This window comes from Hyla sarda, chromosome 1, assembly GCF_029499605.1.
Source record: "Hyla sarda isolate aHylSar1 chromosome 1, aHylSar1.hap1, whole genome shotgun sequence".
NCBI classification, from domain to species: Eukaryota; Metazoa; Chordata; class Amphibia; order Anura; family Hylidae; genus Hyla; species Hyla sarda.
Genome location: NC_079189.1, coordinates 615075744 through 615098032, shown reverse-complemented (window position 1 = coordinate 615098032; position 22289 = coordinate 615075744). Strand labels below are relative to the sequence as shown.

General features: G+C 49.5%; 2 protein-coding genes across 2 annotated transcripts in view; one reads left to right on the top strand and one right to left on the bottom strand.

Moving 5' to 3' along the window:
- The window catches only part of LOC130298104 (oocyte zinc finger protein XlCOF7.1-like), a 236160-nt gene that overhangs the window by 51402 nt on the left and 162469 nt on the right, over positions 1 to 22289 (top strand). The gene's annotated exons all lie outside the window — the stretch shown is intronic.
- LOC130309128 (oocyte zinc finger protein XlCOF8.4-like) overlaps positions 1 to 22289 on the bottom strand; it is an 82614-nt gene that overhangs the window by 8077 nt on the left and 52248 nt on the right. Inside the window, 4 exon segments of the mRNA XM_056552294.1 lie at positions 1087 to 1543; positions 1710 to 1774; positions 1858 to 1984; positions 5008 to 5175. Of these exon segments, the coding sequence (XP_056408269.1) occupies positions 1087 to 1543; positions 1710 to 1774; positions 1858 to 1984; positions 5008 to 5175 (817 nt within the window).

The following is a 22289-nucleotide window of genomic DNA, read 5'->3' as shown; positions in this document are numbered from 1 at the left end:
TTGTTTATATTGTTATATATGTATTATATACCTATATTGGACATGTTTCAGAGGGTGACCAATCACACTACATTACACCAAATAGAACAAAAGTTTACACGTAGCGCTCCAGTTTTTGAAAAGTGATGTAATGCTGGGATTTAGTCTACATTACAGGACATAGTTCTCGTGTTTAAAGGAAAATTATCAGTGGGAGGCAGAAATTTCTGTTTTTGCATTATAAGGGGTTAAAGAGGTTATCCCGGAACAGAAACACAGAGAGCTTTCTTTCAAAAACACTCTCCCCGTCTGTCTCCAGGTTGGGTGTTGTTCTGCAGCTCCGTTCCATTGAAGTGAATGGAGACAGACGTGGAGCTGTTTTTGAAAGAAATTATCTCTGTTTTTTATTCCTGGAGAACCCCCTTTAAAGGGTATTTTAACGTTGAACACCTGAGGATTCACCTTTCTCTAATAAATGACAATTCTTCTTAAAATTCTACCGTAGGGTTCTCCTTTAACTCTTTCATGACCCACGACATACATTTACATCATGGGTTGGGTGAGAAAGTATGGGCACGAGTCAGCTATCTGCAGCTGACCGACATGGAAGACTACTTTAAAGGGGTTGTGCGCTGCCCTGCCTTTCGGAGCTCCGCTCGCAGCGTCCGGAAGTTCATTACTCCGAACGCTGTGTGCAGGCTTCTGTGTTCGCAGCTGCCCCCTCGTGAGGTCACGCCCACCCCCTAATCGAAAGTCTATGGGAAGGGGTCGCGACCGCTGTCACGCCCCCTTCCCATAGACTTTGGTTTAGGGGCAGGGTGTGACATCACGAGGGGGCGGCCGCAAACACGGAAGCCTGCACACAGCGTTCGGAGTAATGAACTTCCGGACGCTGCGACCGGAGCTCCGAAAGGCAGGGCAGCGCACAACCCCCTTAATGCCAGTCATTTAACTGTTTAAATGCCGCAATCACTAATAACCACAGAATTTAAACAGTTTTTGTTCTGCATCCCTGGTGTCCAGTGGTCCAATCACCCCCTGGTACTTTGTGCACCCGTCCATGACTCTTCTCTGCATTTAGTCGTTACTACTCAACTAGGTAGTTACCTGTAAGAATGTCCTGCTTATACTGCTCATCACTGCTCACATCTGTCTCTTCTTCCTTTAGGTCTGTAGTATTAATATAGATGAGATCTTTCCCTGTAAGAATGTCCTCCTTATACTGCTCACCACCGCTCACATCTGTCTCTTCTTCTTCCCCTAAGTCTGTAGTATTAATATAGATCCGATCTTTCCCTGTAGGAATGTCCTCCTTATACTGCTCCTCATCGCTCACATCTGTCTCTTCTTCTTCCTTTATGTCTGTAGCATTAATATAGATCAGGTCTTTCCCTGTAGGAATGTCCTCCTTATACTGCTCACCACCGATCACATCTGTCTCTTCTTCCTTTAGGTCTGTAGTATTAATATAGATCAGATCTTTCTCTGTAGGAATGTCCTCCTTATACTGCTCATCACCGCTCACATCTGTCTCTGGAGCATTAATATTGTTCAGATCTTCTCCCTGATTCATAAGATATGGAAGAAATATTGTAAAAGTCATCAGACAGTAGGAGAAGTCACGTGGGATGTTATAGATGAGCAGGAGATGAGGAGTCATGGAGGGTGAGGGGACTGACCACAAGAGCTTCACAGCCCTTCTACAGATCATAGGGAATATCTCCATCTACCTGATCATCCTGTGGAAGAAGAGGACGGGGACACCTCTCTGGTGCTGTTCTCTTACTGGATCTGACTGTAGGGAACACATACAGAGACTGAATTCATTCTTTACATACAAATAATGAGAGGACGTGTGTATATAGTCATGTCTATTACCTGGTGATGTGAGGGGCTGCTGATCCTCCATCATGACCTGATCCTTGTACTGATCCTTGTGTCCTTCTACATACTCCCACTCCTCCATGGAGAAATAGACCGCCACGTCCTGACACCTTATAGGAACCTGACACATAATGATACAGTCATCACCCCGACCCCTCCAGTGGTGTTACTGTATAATGTCCCAGCATTCCCAGCAGTGTCACCTCTCCAGTCATCACCAGACCCCTCCATTACTGTATAATGTCCCAGCAGTGTCACCTCTCCAGTCATCACCAGACCCCTCCATTACTGTATAATGTCCCAGCATTCCCAGCAGTGTCACCTCTCCAGTCATCACCAGACCCCTCCATTACTGTATAATGTCCCAGCAGTGTCACCTCTCCAGTCATCACCACACCCCTCCATTACTGTATAATGTCCCAGCAGTGTCACCTCTCCAGTCATCACCAGACCCCTCCATTACTGTATAATGTCCCAGCATTCCCAGCAGTGTCACCTCTCCAGTCATCACCAGACCCCTCCATTACTGTATAATGTCCCAGCAGTGTCACCTCTCCAGTCATCACCAGACCCCTCCATTACTGTATAATGTCCAGCAGTGTCACCTCTCCAGTCATCACCAGACCCCTCCATTACTGTATAATGTCCCAGCAGTGTCACCTCCCCAGTCATCACCAGATCCCTCCATTACTGTATAATGTCCCAGCAGTGTCACCTCTCCAGTCATCACCAGACCCCTCCATTACTGTATAATGTCCCAGCAGTGTCACCTCTCCAGTCATCACCAGACCCCTCCATTACTGTATAATGTCCCAGCAGTGTCACCTCTCCAGTCATCACCAGACCCCTCCATTACTGTATAATCTCCCAGCAGAGTCACCTCTCCAATCATCACCAGACTCCTCCATTACTGTATAATGTCCCAGCAGTGTCACCTCTCCAGTCATCACCAGACCCCTCCATTACTGTATAATGTCCCAGCAGTGTCACCTCTCCAATCATCACCAGACCCCTCCATTACTGTATAATGTCCCAGCAGTGTCACCTCTCCAGTCATCACCAGACCCCTCCATTACTGTATAATGTCCCAGCAGTGTCACCTCTCCAGTCATCACCAGACCCCTCCATTACTGTATAATGTCCCAGCAGTGTCACCTCTCCAGTCATCACCAGACCCCTCCATTACTGTATAATGTCCCAGCAGGGTCACCTCTCCAGTCAGCACCAGACCCCTCCATTACTGTATAATGTCCCAGCAGTGTCACCTCTCCAGTCATCACCGGACCCCTCCATTACTGTATAATGTCCCAGCAGTGTCAACTCTCCAGTCATCACCAGACCCCTCCAATACTGTATAATGTCCCAGCAGTGTCACCTCTCCAGTCATCACCAGACCCCTCCATTACTGTATAATGTCCCAGCAGTGTCACCTCTCCAGTCATCACCAGACCCCTCCATTACTGTATAATGTCCCAGCAGTGTCACCTCTCCAGTCATCACCAGACCCCTCCATTACTGTATAATGTCCCAGCAGTGTCACCTCTCCAGTCATCACCAGACCCCTCCATTACTGTATAATGTCCCAGCATTCCCAGCAGTGTCACCTCTCCAGTCATCACCAGACCCCTCCATTACTGTATAATGTCCCAGCAGTGTCACCTCTCCAGTCATCACCAGACCACTCCACTACTGTATAATGTCCCAGCAGTGTCACCTCTCTAATCATCACCAGACCCCTCCATTACTGTATAATGTCCCAGCAGTGTCACCTCTCCAGTCATCACCAGACCCCTCCATTACTGTATAATGTCCCAGCAGTGTCACCTCTCCAGTCATCACCAGACCCCTCCATTACTGTATAATGTCCCAGCAGTGTCACCTCTCCAGTCATCACCAGACCACTCCACTACTGTATAATGTCCCAGCAGTGTCACCTCTCTAATCATCACCAGACCCCTCCATTACTGTATAATGTCCCAGCAGTGTCACCTCTCCAGTCATCACCAGACCCCTCCATTACTGTATAATGTCCCAGCAGTGTCACCTCTCCAGTCATCACCAGACCCCTCCATTACTGTATAATGTCCCAGCAGTGTCACCTCTCCAGTCATCACCAGACCCCTCCATTACTGTATAATGTCCCAGCAGTGTCACCTCTCCAGTCATCACCAGACCCCTCCATTACTGTATAATGTCCCAGCAGTGTCACCTCTCCAGTCATCACCAGACCCCTCCACTACTGTATAATGTCCCAGCAGTGTCACCTCTCTAATCATCACCAGACCCCTCCATTACTGTATAATGTCCCAGCAGGGTCACCTCTCCAGTCATCACCAGACCCCTCCATTACTGTATAATGTCCCAGCAGTGTCACCTCTCCAGTCATCACCAGACCCCTCCATTACTGTATAATGTCCCAGCAGTGTCACCTCTCCAGTCATCACCAGACCCCTCCATTACTGGATAATGTCCCAGCAGTGTCACCTCTCCAGTCATCACCAGACCCCTCCATTACTGTATAATGTCCCAGCAGTGTCACCTCTCCAGTCATCACCAGACCCCTCCATTACTGTATAATGTCCCAGCAGTGTCACCTCTCCAGTCATCACCAGACCCCTCCATTACTGTATAATGTCCCAGCAGGGTCACCTCTCCAGTCAGCACCAGACCCCTCCATTACTATATAATGTCCCAGCAGGGTCACCTCTCCAGTCATCACCAGACCCCTCCATTACTGGATAATGTCCTAGCAGTGTCACCTCTCCAGTCATCACCAGACCCCTCCATTACTGTATAATGTCCCAGCAGTGTCACCTCTCCAGTCATCACCAGACCCCTCCATTACTGTATAATGTCCCAGCAGTGTCACCTCTCCAGTCATCACCAGACCCCTCCATTACTGTATAATGTCCCAGCAGTGTCACCTCTCCAGTCATCACCAGACCCCTCCATTACTGTATAATGTCCCAGCAGTGTCACCTCTCCAGTCATCACCAGACCCCTCCATTACTGTATAATGTCCCAGCAGTGTCACCTCTCCAGTCATCACCAGACCCCTCCATTACTGTATAATGTCCCAGCAGGGTCACCTCTCCAGTCAGCACCAGACCCCTCCATTACTGTATAATGTCCCAGCAGTGTCACCTCTCCAGTCAGCAGCTCCATCATCTTGTTGATGAGTTCTCGGATCTTTTGTTCATCCATTTCCTCATGTATCAGGGAGTGAGGTGGGGGCCCCGGGATTGGGCTCAGGGTTCTTCCCCATCCTTCACACACAGGGGCCCGACAGCGCCCACTAGAGGACTTCTTCACTACTGAGTAATCCTGTGTATGGAGAGACACATTAATATCACTACATACATTCCCAGAATCCCTCACCTCTCCAGTCATATCCATCTGTTATTACATAGATAAGAATGAGGTCATGTGACATCACTCCCAGAATCCCTCACCTCTCCAGTCATATCCATCTGTTATTACATAGATAAGAATGAGGTCATGTGACATCATTCCCAGAATCCCTCACCTCTCCAATAATATCCATCTGTTATTATATAGATAAGAATGAGGTCATGTGACATCACTCCCAGAATCCCTCACCTCTCCAGTCATATCCATCTGTTATTACATAGATAAGAATGAGGTCATGTGACATCACTCCCAGAATCCCTCGCCTCTCCAGTCATATCCATCTGTTATTACATAGATAAGAATGAGGTCATGTGACATCACTCCCAGAATCCCTCACCTCTCCAGTCATATCCATCTGTTATTACATAGATAAGAATGAGGTCATGTGACATCACTCCCAGAATCCCTCACCTCTCCTGTCAAATCTACCTGTAATTACATAGATAAGAATGAGGTCATGTGACATCACTCCCAGAATTCCTCACCTCTCCAGTCATATCCATCTGTTATTACATAGATAAGAATGAGGTCATGTGACATCACTCCCAGAATCCCTCACCTCTCCAGTCATATCCATCTGTTATTACATAGATAAGAATGAAGTCATGTGACATCACTCCCAGAATCCCTCACCTCTCCAGTCATATCCATCTGTTATTATAGATAAGAATGAGGTCATGTGACATCACTCCCAGAATCCCTCACCTCTCCAGTCATATCCATCTGTTATTACATAGATAAGAATGAGGTCATGTGACATCACTTCCAGAATCCCTCACCTATCCAGTCATATCCATCTGTTATTACATAGATAAGAATGAGGTCATGTGACATCACTCCCAGAATCCCTCACCTCTCCAGTCATATCCATCTGTTATTACATAGATAAGAATGAGGTCATGTGACATCACTCCCAGAATCCCTCACCTCTCCAGTCATATCCATCTGTTATTACAGATAAGAATGAGGTCATGTGACATCACTCCCAGAATCCCTCACCTCTCCAGTCATATCCATCTGTTATTACATAGATAAGAATGAGGTCATGTGACATCACTCCCAGAATCCCTCACCTCTCCAGTCATATCCATCTGTTATTACATAGATAAGAATGAGGTCATGTGACATCACTCCCAGAATCCCTCACCTCTCCAGTCATATACATCTGTTATTACATAGATAAGAATGAGGTCATGTGACATCACTCCCAGAATCCCTCACCTCTCCAGTCATATCCATCTGTTATTACATAAATAAGAATGAGGTCATGTGACATCACTCCCAGAATCCCTCACCTCTCCAGTCATATCCATCTGTTATTACATAGATAAGAATGAGGTCATGTGACATCACTCCCAGAATCCCTCACCTCTCCAGTCATATCCATCTGTTATTACATAGATAAGAATGAGGTCATGTGACATCACTCCCAGAATCCCTCACCTCTCCAGTCATATCCATCTGTTATTACAGATAAGAATGAGGTCATGTGACATCACTCCCAGAATCCCTCACCTCTCCAGTCATATCCATCTGTTATTACATAGATAAGAATGAGGTCATGTGACATCACTCCCAGAATCCCTCACCTCTCCAGTAAGCCGGAAGAGTATCTGTAGGGTGAGGTTTATGATCCTGTCGGCCATCTTGTTCCTGTCTCTCTCCATGGTTGATGGGTCATTCAGGAGAATTCTTTTATATAGAAGATATCAGCAGAGGATCCTGGATTGGAGAAACCTGAAGGGAAGAAGAGGAGACGATGAGAAATGGCAGCTGCTAATAGAAACAACAACAGAGAAAGAAAGAGACAAATACACAGAAAGTTCTGGATCTTGTGATCTTCTTCCTTGTGGACCTGAAGGGGTTAATAGTAATGTCCCCTCCCCCAGCGCTCCTGATGTCACCACAACCGTATATACCTCCACCTGCAGACTGTACAGGAGCCGTGTGCTTACAGGACCTGCGATGATGTCACCGTCATGTGATCAGTCACATGGAGGAGGAGGAGTCACATGATCAAGGGCTGCTGCTCTAGGCTCATCTGCTCAGTGTATGCAGGACTCTGCTGTGCTGGTTGTGATCGCTGCTGGATGAGCTGAAGTTATGTGTATGCAGCAGAGCTGTGTGTGTGTGATGTGCGTGGTGCAGAGCTGTGTATGTGTGTGTTATATATGTCTGCAGCAGAGCTGTGTGTAATGTACATGTAGCTGAGCTGTATGTGTACACAGCAGAGCTGTGTGTAATGTGCATGTAGCTGAGCTGTATGTGTACACAGTAGAGCTGTATATGTGTAATGTACATGTAGCTGAGCTGTATGTGTACACAGTAGAGCTGTATATGTGTAATGTACATGTAGCTGAGCTGTATGTGTACACAGTAGAGCTGTATATGTGTAATGTACATGTAGCTGAGCTGTATGTGTACACAGTAGAGCTGTATATGTGTAATGTACATGTAGCTGAGCTGTATGTGTACACAGTAGAGCTGTATATGTGTAATGTACATGTAGCTGAGCTGTATGTGTACACAGTAGAGCTGTATGTGTAATGTGCATGTAGCTGAGCTGTATGTGTACACAGTAGAGCTGTATATGTGTAATGTACATGTAGCTGAGCTGTATGTGTACACAGTAGAGCTGTATATGTCTGCGCTGTGACAAGGAAGGCTGAGCCATGCACCCTGCATGGTACACGTGTTCAATCTGGTTGTCAAGCGGTTCCTGAAGTGCCGCCCCCCCCCCCCCCCCTTCCAATCTACAAGACATCCTAACAACGGGAAGGAAACTGTGCATGCACTCCAGCCACTCGTACACCACAAAGCACACCCTCCATGAGCTTCAGCGTCAGAACGGTTTCCCCCAACATAGTGTGATTTGTGACGTTGCTACACGTTGGAATATCCCCCTCCATATGTTGGACCGACTATACGAACAGAGAAAAGCCATCACTGATTTCTTGCTGGTCCAAGCGGATTGGGGGACTCCCCTGTGTAACTTCAATGTGAACCAGTGACTCCTGCCGTTTGTTCAGGCCCTTTGAGGAAGCCACATTATTAGTCAGTCGCCAGGATTACGGGATGAAAGATATTATTCCACTGCTTTATTTCCTACAACATGTGTCAGGGCACTGGAGACCTGGCGCCTACATCTCACGGCCACATGAGCCCTGTGGGGGCTGAACTGGAGGAGGGGGAGGGGCACAGTGGAGCACAGTTTAGGTTTTGCAAAATGGGCGGGTTTTCTGACAGGAGAGGAGGAGCAGCCAGAGGCGCTAGAGGGTTATGAGGAAGGTGAGACAGGACCCAGACACACCGTGGCAGTATGCAGTGTATATGGAGGCAGAGAGTCCATCCAAGTCACTTGCACAAATGGCACGATGCATGCTCACTTGCTTGCGTAGTGACCACCGAATTGTCACCATTCGGCAGCGGGATGACTTCTGGCGCCACCTTATTGGACTCTCGCTGCCGCCACAAAATGGGGGCCTTTTTTACACCCACTGAGAGGAAGGACAAAGTGACCCACAACAGAGACATCCTACTTAGTCAGTTGGCCGATGCATATCGGCCACATGGTCCATCCACTCGCAGGCCTGACTCGGGGGGGCCCTCTGCGCTCACCTTCCACTGCCATGGCTGCTGGGGAGGGGAGGGGTGGCAGGAGCAGTACCAGCTCCATCAGCAGCAGCCTGAGTCTACAGTCGCTGATGAGTAGCTTTCTACACCCGCATAGTGAAGCAACTCATCAGCAGCAGGTAGACGTGTAGCAGGACCTGAACCAGCAGGTGGCAGCATACCTTGACATGGCCATGCCAACATAGCTTGAAGATCCGCTGGACTTTTGGGCAGCCAAATTTGATTTGTGCCGCAACTAGCAGAGTTTGCCCTGGAAAACCTGTACTGCCTGGCCAGTAGTGTGCCATCAGAGCGGGTGTTTAGTGCGGCGGCGGCCATAGACACCCCAAGGAGAACTCGTCTGTCCACGAAAAATGTGGAGAGACTGACCTTTGTGAAGATGAATCAGCCAGGATTTCCAACCACCAATGCCTGACCATGGTGCCACACCAACACATCACAAATATGGATAGTGCCAAACAGATTTAAGGCACTGCTCCCCACTTACAAACATTCCTCCGCATCAGACCTTTTTTCACCCACCTTCATCACTGGGTACTGGTATTGCCACCCACCGCACCAGTCTTTTACCAGGTCACTTTCTGGACTCCTGATGCTGCTGCTGCCACCTCCGTGCTGTCTCATTTAGCCACTATATGTTCTCTTCATGCTGCCGCCAACTCCAGGCTGTGTCATTCATCCACTAAATGTTTTCCTCATGCTGCCGCCACCTGCAGGCTGTGTCATTCATCCACTAAATGTTCTCCTCATGCTGCCGCCACCTCCAGGCTGTGTCATTCATCCACTAAATGTTCTCCTCATGCTGCCGCCACTTCCGCTTATGTCATTCAGCCACTATATGGTCTCCTCATGCTGCCGCAAACTCCAGGCTGTGTCATTCAGCCACTATATGGTCTCCTTTTGCTTCAGCCACCTCCAGGCTGACATTCAGCCACTATATGGTTTCCTCATGCTGCCGTAAACTCCAGGCTCTGTCATTCATCCACTAAATGTTCTCCTCATGCTGCTGCCACCTCCAGGCTGTGTCATTCATCCACTAAATGTTCACCTCATGCTGCCGCCACCTCCAGGCTGTGTCATTCAGCCACTATATGTTCTCCTCATGCTACCGCCACCTTCAGGCTGTGTCATTCAGCCACTATATGATCTCCTCATGCTTCCGACACCTTCAGGCTGTGTCATTCAGCCACTATATGTTCTCATGCTGCCACCACCTCCACACTTTGTCATTCAGCCACTATCTGGTCTCCGTATGCTTCTGCCACCTCCAGGCTGTGTCAATCAGCTACTATATGGTCTCCTCTTGCTGCCGCTAACTCAAGGCTGTTTTATTCAGCCACTATATGTTCTCATGTTGCTGCCAACTCCAGGATGTGCCATTCTTCTACTATATGGTCTCCTAATGCTTTCGCCACCTCCAGGCTGTGTCATTCAGCTACTAAATGGTCCCCTTATGCTTCTGCCACCTCCAGGCTGTGTCATTCAGCCACTATATGGTCTCCCCATACTACCGCCACCTCCACGCTATGTCATTCAGCCACTATATGTTCTCATGCTGCCGCCATCTCCAGGCTGTGCCATTCAGCCACTATATGGTCTTCTCTTGCTGCCGCCAACTCCAGGCTGTGCCATTCAGCCACTACATCGTGTCCTCATGCTGCCGCCACCTCCATGCTGTGTCATTCAGCCACTATATGGTCTCCTCATGCTGCCACAAACTCCAGGCTGTGTCATTCACCCACTATATGGTCTCCTCATGCTGCCGCCACCTCCCAGCTGTGTCATTCAGCCACTATATGGTCTCCTCATGCTGCCACCACCTCCCAGCTGTGTCATTCAGCCACTATATGTTCTACTCATGCTGCCACAAATTCCAAGCTGTCATTCAGCCACTATATGGTCTCCTCATGGTTCCGCCACTTCTATGCTGTGCCATTCAGCCACTATATGGTCTCCCCATACTACCGCCACCTCCACACTGTGTCATTCAGCCACTATATGGTCTCCTCTCTGCCACAAACTCCAGGCTGTGTCATTCAGCCACTATATGTTCTCCTCATGCTGCCGCCAACTCCAGGCTGTGCCATTCAGCCACTATATGGTATCCTCATGCTGCCGCCACCTCCAGGCTGTGTCATTCAGACACTATATGGTCTCCTCTTGCTGCCGCAAATGCCATGCTGTTTCAGCCACTATATGTTCTCATGCTGCTACCAACTCCAGGCTGTGCCATTCAGCCACTATATGTTCTCCTCATGCTGCTGCCACCACTGCACTTTGTAATTCAGCCACTATATGGTTTCCTCATGTGGCCGCAAACTCCGCGCTGTCTCATTCAGCCACTATATGTTCTACTCATGCTACCGCCACCTCCATGCCGTGCTATTCAGCCACAATATGGTCTCCTCATGCTTCCACCACCTCCAGGCTGTGTCATTCAGCTACTATATGTTCTCATGCTGCTGCCAAATCCAGGCTGTGCCATTCAGCCACTATATGTTTTCCTCATGCTTCCGCCACCTCTGCGCTATCATTGAGCCACTATATAGTCTCCTCATGCTTCCGCCAGCTCCAGGCTGTCATTCAGCCACTATATGGTCTCCTCATGCTTCTGTCACTTCCAGGCTGTGTCATTCAGCCACTATATGGTTTCCTCATGTTGCCGCAAACTCCAGGCTGTTTCATTCAGCTACTATATGTTCTACTTATGCTGCCGCCAACTCCAGGCTGTGCCATTCAGCCACTATATGGTGTCCTCATGCTTCCACAACCTACAGGCTGTGTCATTCAGCCACTATTTGTTCTACTCATGCTGCCGCCAAGTCCAGGCTGTGTCATTCAGCCACTATATGGTTTACTCATGCTGCTGGGCCTGAGACATTACCTAAAAAATTTTATGGTAGCACTAGCTACCATAAATCTTCATTTTAAATTTATAAATTCATCTTTTAATCTTAGGAATTGTGAAACCCTATTGTCTCCTCATGATGCCGCCAACTCCAGGTTGTGTCATTTAGCCACTATATGGTCTCCTCTTGCTGTCGCCAATTTTAGGCTGTGTCATTCTGCCAGATTATGGTCTCCTCATGCTGCTGCTGCCCCCCCCCCCCCCCCCTAGGCTCTGTCATAGTGCTGCCATGTGACTCCTTGTTAGATTGAGTTTTGTGGTCATACAGTATTAGTTCAAAGTAAACACCAGGACATTAAACCTTGGAATTTAATATAAATCTTAAATTTAAAAAAATCTATGTAATCTTTTCAAGACTGAGGCCCTATGGTCGTCGATGTCATATAACCTGTGGAATTATCATAAGAATCCAATGAAACAGCTTGGAGCGATAACAATGAACCGTAACTGATTAAATGAAACATTCGCACTTTCACAGTCAGGGGGGAGCTGAGAGGCAGGGGCTGGAACAGGTGGTATCTCGCCTGGCGGAGGACCGCCAGCTCGATGCTCACCAGAATGGGTAATCAAAAAATTAAAAAATTTTAATTAAATTAAAATTACATTAAAAGTCTGCCACATCCAGACGCTCTGCGGCAGTGATTCTAATGCCTGTAATCTGCATGTCATACTGAATAACAGTATTATTTCACAAACACAGCACACTCCCTATGCGTGTTAGTACAAGGAAAAGTGTTCTACACCCCTGTTGAGCCTCTCTGTAGGCCAGAAAAGCCGTTTTTGAATTCCAAATAAAATTTTTGGGGAAAATTTGGCAAATCGGCCGAATCAAATTTTTCAGAAATTCACTCATCTCTAGTCAGAATGCCCGAGCGATCTTAGGCGCTGCGTTAAGGTTGCAGACTCCTCTGGAGGCGTGGGTTTGAATCCTACTTCTGACAGAAGCTTTTTATATAGATACTAAAAAAACTAAAAATTTCAGAATTTAAAACACACACTGTACAGTGGTCCCTGGATGTTTGTTCCAGGATGACCATTGTTTGTTGAAAACCATTGTATGTTGAGACCATAACTCTATGGAAACCTGGTAATTGGTTCTGAAGCTCCAAAATGTCATCCAAAAAATAGGAAAAAGTGAGGATTGAACAAAAATAAGTAGATAACTTATACATTTAAAGCAAGTCCTTCCATATAAAAGTAATAGAGATCTGCTGGGAGCTGGAATCCAGGGTCCTGTACAGTACAAACAGTGTCCTAAAAAAGTAACATGGATCCGCCCTCACCTGGTATCCTAAGGAGCAACTAACCCTGGTACAGGTAAAGAGTACAGAACATGTAATACCTCCCTGTACTGTAGGGGGCGCTACCAGACACTAGTCAGTACATACACTTCAGTAATATAGGTAAAGAGTACAGAACATGTAATACCTCCCTGTACTGTAGGGGGCGCTACCAGACACCAGTCAGTATATACACTTCAGTAATACAGGTAAAGAGTACAGAACATGTAATACCTCCCTGTACTTTAAGGAGGCGCTAACACAGCCAGTCAGTGCATACACTTCAGTAATACAGGTAAAGAGAACAGAACATGTAATACCCCCTTGAATTGTAGGGGGTGCTACCAGACACCAGTCAGTACATATACTTCAGTAATACAGGTAAAGAGTACAGAACATGTAATACCCCCTTGAATTGTAAGGGGTGCTACCAGACACCAGTCAGTACATACACTTCAGTAATACAGGTAAAGAGTACAGAACATGTAATACCTCCCTGTACTGTAGGGGGCGCTACCAGACACCAGTCAGTACATACACTTCAGTAATACAGGTAAAGAGAACAGAACATGTAATACCCCCTTGAATTGTAAGGGGTGCTACCAGACACCAGTCAGTACATACACTTCAGTAATACAGGTAAAGAGTACAGAACATGTAATACCTCCCTGTACTGTAGGGGGCGCTACCAGACACCAGTCAGTACATACACTTCAGTAATACAGGTAAAGAGAACAGAACATGTAATACCCCCTTGAATTGTAAGGGGTGCTACCAGACACCAGTCAGTACATACACTTCAGTAATACAGGTAAAGAGTACAGAACATGTAATACCTCCCTGTACTGTAGGGGGGCGCTACCAGACACCAGTCAGTACATACACTTCAGTAATACAGGTAAAGAGAACAGAACATGTAATACCCCCTTGTACTGTAGGGGGTGCTACCAGACACCAGTCAGTATATACACTTCAGTAATACAGGTAAAGAGTACAGAACATGTAATACCTCCCTGTACTGTAGAGGGCGCTACCAGACACCAGTCAGTGTATACACTTCAGTAATACAGGTAAAGAGTACAACACATGTAATACCTCCCTGTACTTTAAGGAGGCGCTAACACAGCCAGTCAGTGCACTTCAGTAATACAGGGGTTTTACCAGTGAATGTCCATTCTGATTGGTTGGTTCATCCAGCCATTGACTTGTTTCACAGATCTGGACTGTCTGTACATTGTATGTTGAATCTGGTTTCAAGATACAATGGTCTGGAAAAGATCATTGTATGATGAAACTATTGTAAGTACTGGCATTGAATGCCAACGGGATTTGTAAAATTTTATTTACTACAATGCAACAACTGAACCTTTGAGTTATATTACCTAAGCTGCCAAAACTCTAAACGCATCAACAACTTAACTCACTTTAGTTTATTTTGAGTTAAAAGGAGACTGCCAAAACCATGGACCTTTAGATCTTCAGTCTAACACACTCCCAACTGAGCTATTTCGGCTAATACACCTAGTGCGTAGTTGGTTGTGTAGAGCACAGTCCCCAATGAGAGGACTGGTTTTTCATGTGTAAAAATTTCTCCCACAATGGTTTAACAGCTTGCATGTTTTTTGTTTTTTTTGTGGCATGGGTGGAGATGTGGTACAAGGGAATATCAGGATGGCCGAGCGGTCTAAAGCGATGCATTCAGGTCGCAGTCTCCTCTGGAGGCGTGGGTCGAATCCTACTTCTGACAGCTTTTACATTTTTTACATAGATTTGACTGAAGATTTTTATTTTTTTTTATTTTTGGGACACTGTGTACTGTACAGAACCCTGAAGAAGCTCCTGTCCTCTACATAGACAGTGATTACAGCTCCCAGCAGGGTGTGTGTGGGTGTGTCTCCTGAGACTTCCACCAGAGCAGAACCAAGCAGAGATTTCCAACAAGCCTTCCAGGATTGTGGCAGATTCCTGGGGAAGAAGCTCCTGCAATGGAGCCTCGTGGCTCCACTCCCCGTTCCAGGCTGGCGGGAAGTGGAGTGAAAACTTCGACAGCCATTGTTCCGGCCGGGAGAAGATCGGGCAGAGTCTGCAGCAATGCAGGCTCTGCTACCCAGGCTACGGGTGCCAGCCAGAGATCCACTGGTGGAAGAAAGGCACGGAAAGGCAGTGTGGAGATGTGGTCGGAGAGTGGGCCCGGAGAGTCCAGTTCCACGTACTGCTCCCGCATGGCCGCAAGGTTTGCGGAGTACGAGCAGCGCGGCAAGGAGCTGAGGATGGCCAGAGAGGATCTGCGTGCGACCCAGAGTCTGATGAGTACAGGATCCAGAAAGAGCAAGCCAGAACTGAAGAAGAGGATAACATCGCTGAAAGGCGAGATTGTGAGGCTGGAGGCGAGGAGAGCGGAGATACTGGAGGGGAGCGGTCTCTTCAAGGAGAAGCTGATCAACAGCAATCGGTTTGCCGCCACGAAATCCCCAGGTAAGGTGGAGGTGGATGATGGGGAGAGTAGTGGCGGCGAAGATAGTGAGGATGGTGGTGAAGAGGAGAAGATGGAGGAAAGTGTGGGAGTTGTAGCTACTCCAGGTGACACCCAGACCCAGGACAGCTACATTGAGGCTGGACAGGTGGCACTTCCGCCAAGCGAGAGTGAGGAGGATGACGTGGAGGGTGAGGCTGGGGGTCTGCTGAGGGCAATTGTGATGCAGGAGTCCCCAGCCCACCTCCAGAACTTCACCTTTGGGGACGAGGAGTGTGAAGATGTGGTGGTCAAGCAGAGGTCCAAGAAAAGGAAGACAAAGGAGACGGTACAATATGTATTTGTCCCCTTCCAGCAGTCTGGGCCAGCTGCAAAGCTGGTTCAGGCTGCGGGCTCCCCCAAACTGCCAGACCCCGTTCCTGTGGTGGAGCGGGGCCAGCACGGGGAGTACAGTAAGGCGTCAGGAAAGGCTAAGGGCGCAATAGTTGTGAAGCCCACCCATCCTGTCGGTAGGGAAGGGCAGGATGGGCTCATGCCGGGCAGCTCTGGCACTGCAGGACCGCCCCAGGGTGGCAGGGGGCGTGTCCAAGTGCCAGAGGAGAGTTACGCTGCCGTGTGCTCGGGGGGCGGTTCCCCAAGTACTGTGGGCACTACTGGCGCCGCGGGGCACTCCCCTGTGAGGGGGGGGAGTGTCCGGGCGCCAGAGAGCGTTGAGTCCGTGTGCTCGGGGGGCGGTCCCCCGAGTACAGTTTGTTCTGCGGGCACTGCGGGGAACTCCCCTGTGAGGGGGGGGAGTGTCCCGGTGCCTGGATCATTGCCCAGTCAGGAGGAACCATCATCAGCAGCAGCCAAGCCGGACAAAAAGAATGTAGTTAAGCCAGCAGTACTACAATTCCCAGCCAGCCCAGAATCAGTTAGGCAGGGTATGAGTGAGAATGCTGAGTGTAGTAGTGTTGTGGATGAGAGGAGTGTCAGTGGAGTGAATGTTGGTGGGAGTAGTGGTATGGATGGAAAAAAGGATGATGTGAGTGGTGGTGTGAATGGTGGTTCTGGGTCTGGGTCTGGCCCGGCTGCCCTCCCGGCAGTGACTGCTCCTAGGAGCTATGCTAATGTCGCTGCCGGGGGTCCAGGGGGGTCCCCGTCTCCGTCTGTCCCTGGGGGTTACTTGCAACAGCGCCTCCTGGAGGCTCTGCGTAGGGGAGACAGGTCGATCCAGGTAGAGGGAAGGGGTGAGGTCGACCTGTCTTTCTGGATAGAGAGGCACGGTTTGGGGGCTTTCCGAGAGCAGAATGGGGAGGTGGTCTGGTCCCTCCCGACAACCGGGCAGGACAATAACCGCAGGAATGTGGTCCGTCTGATTTGGAGGGGTGAGGATGCGTGCCCACCTCGCGCTAAAGTGGTTGAGCTCCTCCTCCAGATGGAATTCAGGGCGAGTGACATCTTTGCCCTGATCCACCCCTACGGTACGTCCGAGTTTGACGTCAGTTTCGTTCGGCCAGAGGGTCTCGAACTCTTCTGGTCAAACTACGAGGTGGCGAAGAACGAGCCCGGCTGGCGGGATTTTGCCGTAAAGGCAATTTCCCGTCAGAACTCGGTCAAGAAGGTGACCGTTTTGACCCGTAACGAGTCACTTTCTTGTTACGACATCATGACCTGGCTCGGTCGGTATGGGGATGTGACGGACATGCCCAAGAAAAACATTGATGAGCACGGGATCTGGTCCGGGGCCTGGACGTTTTCCGTCAAACTCAGGCGTTCAGGGAGTACGGTTGCCCACATTCCGTCAGCCGCCTTCCTTGGACGTGACAGGATCCAGGTCTTCTACCAGGGGCAGCCTAAGGTCTGTCACAGGTGCGGTAGCCCCACCCATTTTAGCGCAGCCTGTACTGTACAGGTCTGTGCTTTGTGTGGTGGGGTGGGTCATCTGGCCGCATCCTGTAGGCAGATCCGCTGCCATCTGTGTGGTGTCCTCGGGCACCCTTTTAGCCGTTGTCCTAGCGCCTTCGCCCGTGCGTCGGCCGCTCCGGCTGGGGAGAGCTGTGAAGTTGCCTCGGCTGGAGAGGGTACGAGCAGGGATGGGGGCGCACCAGGGCTAGTGAGGAGGAAGGGCCCCGCCAAACTAAGGCGGGAGGAAAATCGGAGGAGGAGTAGGGAGCAGGAGAGTGCCCAAGTGACGGGGGTAGCTCCGGCCCCTGCTCCTGAAGCTGGCCCTGAAATTACTGAAGCCCTGGAGGAGGACGTGCTGGATGAGGAGGTCAGGAGACTGGGCGAAGAGGAGGGCAATATGGCCGACTCTTCCGATTCCTCCCACTATGAAAGTGTGGATGAGGAGAGTGTAGAGAAGGCCAAAAAGAAAGAAAAGAGCAAAAGGAAAGGGAGAAAGAAGAGGTCCAAGCCCTCTCTCCCTCGTACTGCGGGCCGGGTCCAAAGCGGAAGCCTGACTGCCCCCCCTCTGGTTGACCTGTCAAACCGGTACCTCGTCCTTGATAACATCTCCTCCCCCTCCTTGGAGGGGGAAGGTGAGGGCGAGGTGCCTAGGGAGAGAGAGCCTCTGGGGAGAACTGGGCCCTGTCCTGTTGAGGCACCTTCCTCGGAGGGCAGGGCTAGACCGGGGTCGGACGGAGACGGGGACCATATGGACCAGAGTGAGTCCAAAAAAAGGGGTAAAAGCGGTCCTGCCCTTTCTTCTTCTTCTGGGGATGAGGGCACGAAGAAGAAGGGGAAGAAAAAATAAAGGTGAGGCCGTCTAACTTAATCACCCATGATGGCGGCACTCACCCCATTGACGCTGGCATCCATTAACTGTGCCAGCATAAAGTCTGATACGGCTAGATTCGCAGCCTTTGATTTTCTCGGCCGTGTTGAAGCCGACATTTTGTATCTGCAAGAGACCAGGTTGTCAGATCTAGCCTCTCTGGTTAAAGCCAGAAGAGAGTGGAGGCGCGGGCCCTCCCACTGGTCTCTTGCGGCTGAGCCGTATAGTGGGGTGGCGGTCCTTTTTACCGCTCCGGTTGAATGCCGACGGGTTATTGAGTTAGAAATGGGGAGGTGCCTGATCTTAGATGTCCTCATGAAGGGGCAAGAGCTCCGGCTCATTAACATCTACGCCCCACAAACCAAGTGGGGCCGCAAAGATCTCTTTATGAGGATTAAGCCCTTCCTTTTTACTAGCCGGCAAGTGATTTTTGGAGGGGACTTCAATAATGTCACGAGGTCCCAAGATAGGAGAGGTTCCAATGGTCCGCTGGCTTACGATAGCGTGGCCCTCAATAATATAGTTAGGGAAGCTCGCCTAGAGGACGCCCACATCCGGAGCCCCTCAGGCCACGTGGGTTTCACCTATTATGGAGGTAGCTGCAGGTCTAGGATAGACAGGTTTTAATTAAAGGAGGAAGCCGTCTCTTCCGCAGTGTCCGTGGTTGAGGTGGAATTCTCCGATCACTGTATGATTTTGTTTTCCTTGAATGTTTCAGAGACCCCCCGGATGGGTAAAGGTTATTGGAAGCTGAATTCGTCCCTCCTGGAGGAAGCGGAGATAAGACAGTCCTTTGAGGATTTTCTTCAGAGTCAGGTACCTTTACTGGACTTTTGTAGTAGTAAGTCAGAGTGGTGGGAGATATTCAAGAAGCGGGTTGCGGGGTTCTTCCGTCGGCTCTCGAGCCTCAGGTCCCTGAATAGGTACCGCCTGTATCAGGGTCTGAAGAGGAAACTCGAGCTCCTTGTCTCGACTGGAGGTAGCCGGGAGGATATCTCCAGAGTGAAATCCTTGCTGATGGGGTGTCAGTACGATAGGCACGCATCTTTGGTTTTTGAGAGGGATTACGGGAGGTACCGCTCGCCCGACCCTTACAAGAACTGTAATATGTCAGTGAGTAGTAAAGTGGTCTCAGGACTGATCGATAGTACGGGATCTCTGAATCGGTCCAGATCAGGGATCCTGGAGGTCGTCAGATCCTTCTACTCGCACCTCTTGGGAAGGAAGGATCTAGATCGAGACGGGATGTCGGCTTTCCTGGCTGAAACTATTCCTGAGCCAGGGGTAGACCCCTCTCTTGATGTTTTGGCAGAAGAAATCAGGGAAGAGGAAGTGAGACTGGCGATCGAGGGGCTCGCCCCCAAGAAGTCGCCAGGTCCGGATGGCTTAACATCCGAGTGGTACAGGACCTTTAAGGAGTCTTTAGCTCCCCTCTTGACTGAGGTATTCAATGAGTGTCTCTCCTCGGGCACTCTACCAAAGTCAATGAGGAGGTCAGCCCTGATTCTTCCGTCAAAGGGTAAAGATCCTAGCCGGATTGAGAATTGGAGGCCCATAGCTCTTCTCATACGGACAGGAAGCTTCTGGCCAAGATACTGTTTAATCAGTTGGTGAAGTTTGCACCCCGGCTCCTTTCGGGGGCCCAGCACTGCTCTGTTCCGGGCCGAAGCACCTTAAGTGCTGTCCTCAGTGTCAGGGAGGCAGTGGAGCGGAGTAGTGCGGGTCTCTGGAAGGGGTACATGCTGTCCTTGGATCAGGCCAAAGCATTTGATCGGGTGAACCACGAGTACCTCTGGTCCGTCCTCCTGAGATATGGCTTACCGAGTACTTTTGTGAATTGGCTTGTCACCTTATATGCAGGGGCAGAGAGTTTCCCGCTGGTGAACGGATGGTCTGGCCGCTCTTTTGAGGTGGGGTCCGGAGTCCGTCAGGGTTGTCCTTTGAGCCCGCTGTTATACGTGTTCGCAATCGATCCCTTCGTCCGGAGGGTAGATTGTGGGCCGTTGGCGGGAGTCGGGATGACTCTGGCGGAGCCGGATGTCGCCCAGAGTGGTGGCGTACGCTGATGATGATTTAACTATTTTCGTCTCCTCACGGGAGGAGGTCGATGTGGTGATGTCAGAGGTGGACCACTACTCGGAGGCATCCGGGTCCAAGATCAACCGGGATAAGTGTGAAAGTCTCTGGCTGGGAGGGGGAGATCCCACGATTGATCTCCCGGACACCCTTCCAGGGCTCCAAGAGTCAGCAAAAATTCTGGGCATCACATTCGGCCAGGATGATTATACCACCAAAAACTGGGACGGTAAGCTCCAGGATGCCACTCAGAGGGTGAACCAGTGGAAGGGTTGGTCTATGACCCTCAGGGAAAGGGTACACCTGATCAAATCGTACCTGCTCCCCTTGTTTATCTATCTGGGCAGCGTATGTATCTTGCCAGAGGCTTACTACACTAGGGTCTATAGCCTGTTTTTCCAACTGTTATGGGGGAACAGGTTGAACCTAGTCAAGAGGGAGGTTACGTACCGCACGAGGAGACTAGGGGGTTTATCTATGGTAAACCCTGTGGTGTTCTTAACGAACACCTTCTTGAAAGCCAACATTGCAAACCTCTGGAAAGAGAGGGCTCCTCCCTGGGTACTCTCCTGCAGGGAGTGGTTTCGGCCTTTCTTCCAGGAATGGGAGACAGGAGGGCAAGTGAAGGACCTCCGTACGCCCCATGGATATCTTCCGGCTTACGCTACCCCGACTCTGAAGGCGATACGTCGGTGGGGTCTGGGAGTGTGGGAGATCAGGACCCAGTCAAGGCAGTTCCTTGACAAACGGGTTCTGTTGACCCACTTCCAGAAGCCTCTGGCGCTCAGGGACTGCCCAGGTCGGGATCTGAGGGTGGGGTTGTATCTTTTAAACATGAAAAGGATCCCCCAGAAGTTTTGGGACTTGGCCTGGCGCTGCTTTCAGGGGAAGCTATGTGTAAAGGACAACCTGAAGTACAGGAACTCTGATGACCGGGGATGTCCCCGAGAAGAGTGCGGGGACACGCTGGAAAGCATGGACCACTTCCTGCTTCATTGTCCCTTTAACATAGGGGTCTACAACAGGGTGGGCACTTCCATCGGCTGGAGTCAACTTGCCGGCCTTGCCTATCTGGAGTGGGCTTATGGGGCATTCAGGAACCTGGGTGGCAGAGATCGGGGCACTTTATTCTTAGTCAGTTTAGTAGTTAGGTACTACATGTGGAACGCACGGTGCTTAGTGTCGACCCAACAGAAAGTCCTCTCCGAGGTGGAGGTCTGTAGGAATATCACCGGTGACATCGGGAAGATCAGGTCTTTGGAGTATGGCAGTCTTGGTACCAGTAGGGCTTCTCTCCTGTGGAGAGGTTTCTCATTTCATGTGCCCTAGGTACTAAACCTTTTGGGTAGAGTACCTTTTATTTTTGGTTAAGGGCAGTGTTATACGGGTAGAGATAGGGTGAGGGCAGGGTAAGATTTATTGTAGGGATAGAATTAGGGAGAATTGTAGGGGGAGTTAGGGAAAGAGTATAAAATGATTTATGTATCAGGTCTGCCATCCTTCTCCCTGGTGGTGGGCTGATGCATGTGCACATTAGCTTTTTGTTTTGTTTTCAGTTGACACGGTATGAAGGGCTTACAAGGGAAACCAAACTTGGGCCTAAAGGGGGTTGTGGTTCACAGTGTATAAGTTTGTATATAAGTTGGTTGGGAGGAGTGTTAGGTGGGGAGGGTGTATTTGTGGGTGGTGTTTTTTTTTTTTTTTGAGTGGTGTTTTGGGGACCTGACATGGGTCAGTTAAGGACTGGACTTTGAGAACTGTATGGACGGTATGGACTCTGACCCATGTACAGGAGGGGTGGTGTGGGTGAGGGGACAGTTTTAGTGTAGGTGTTTTCTGTTGTATTCTGTAGTGTATTTATTATATTTTTGTAAATTTTCTGTGATTTTT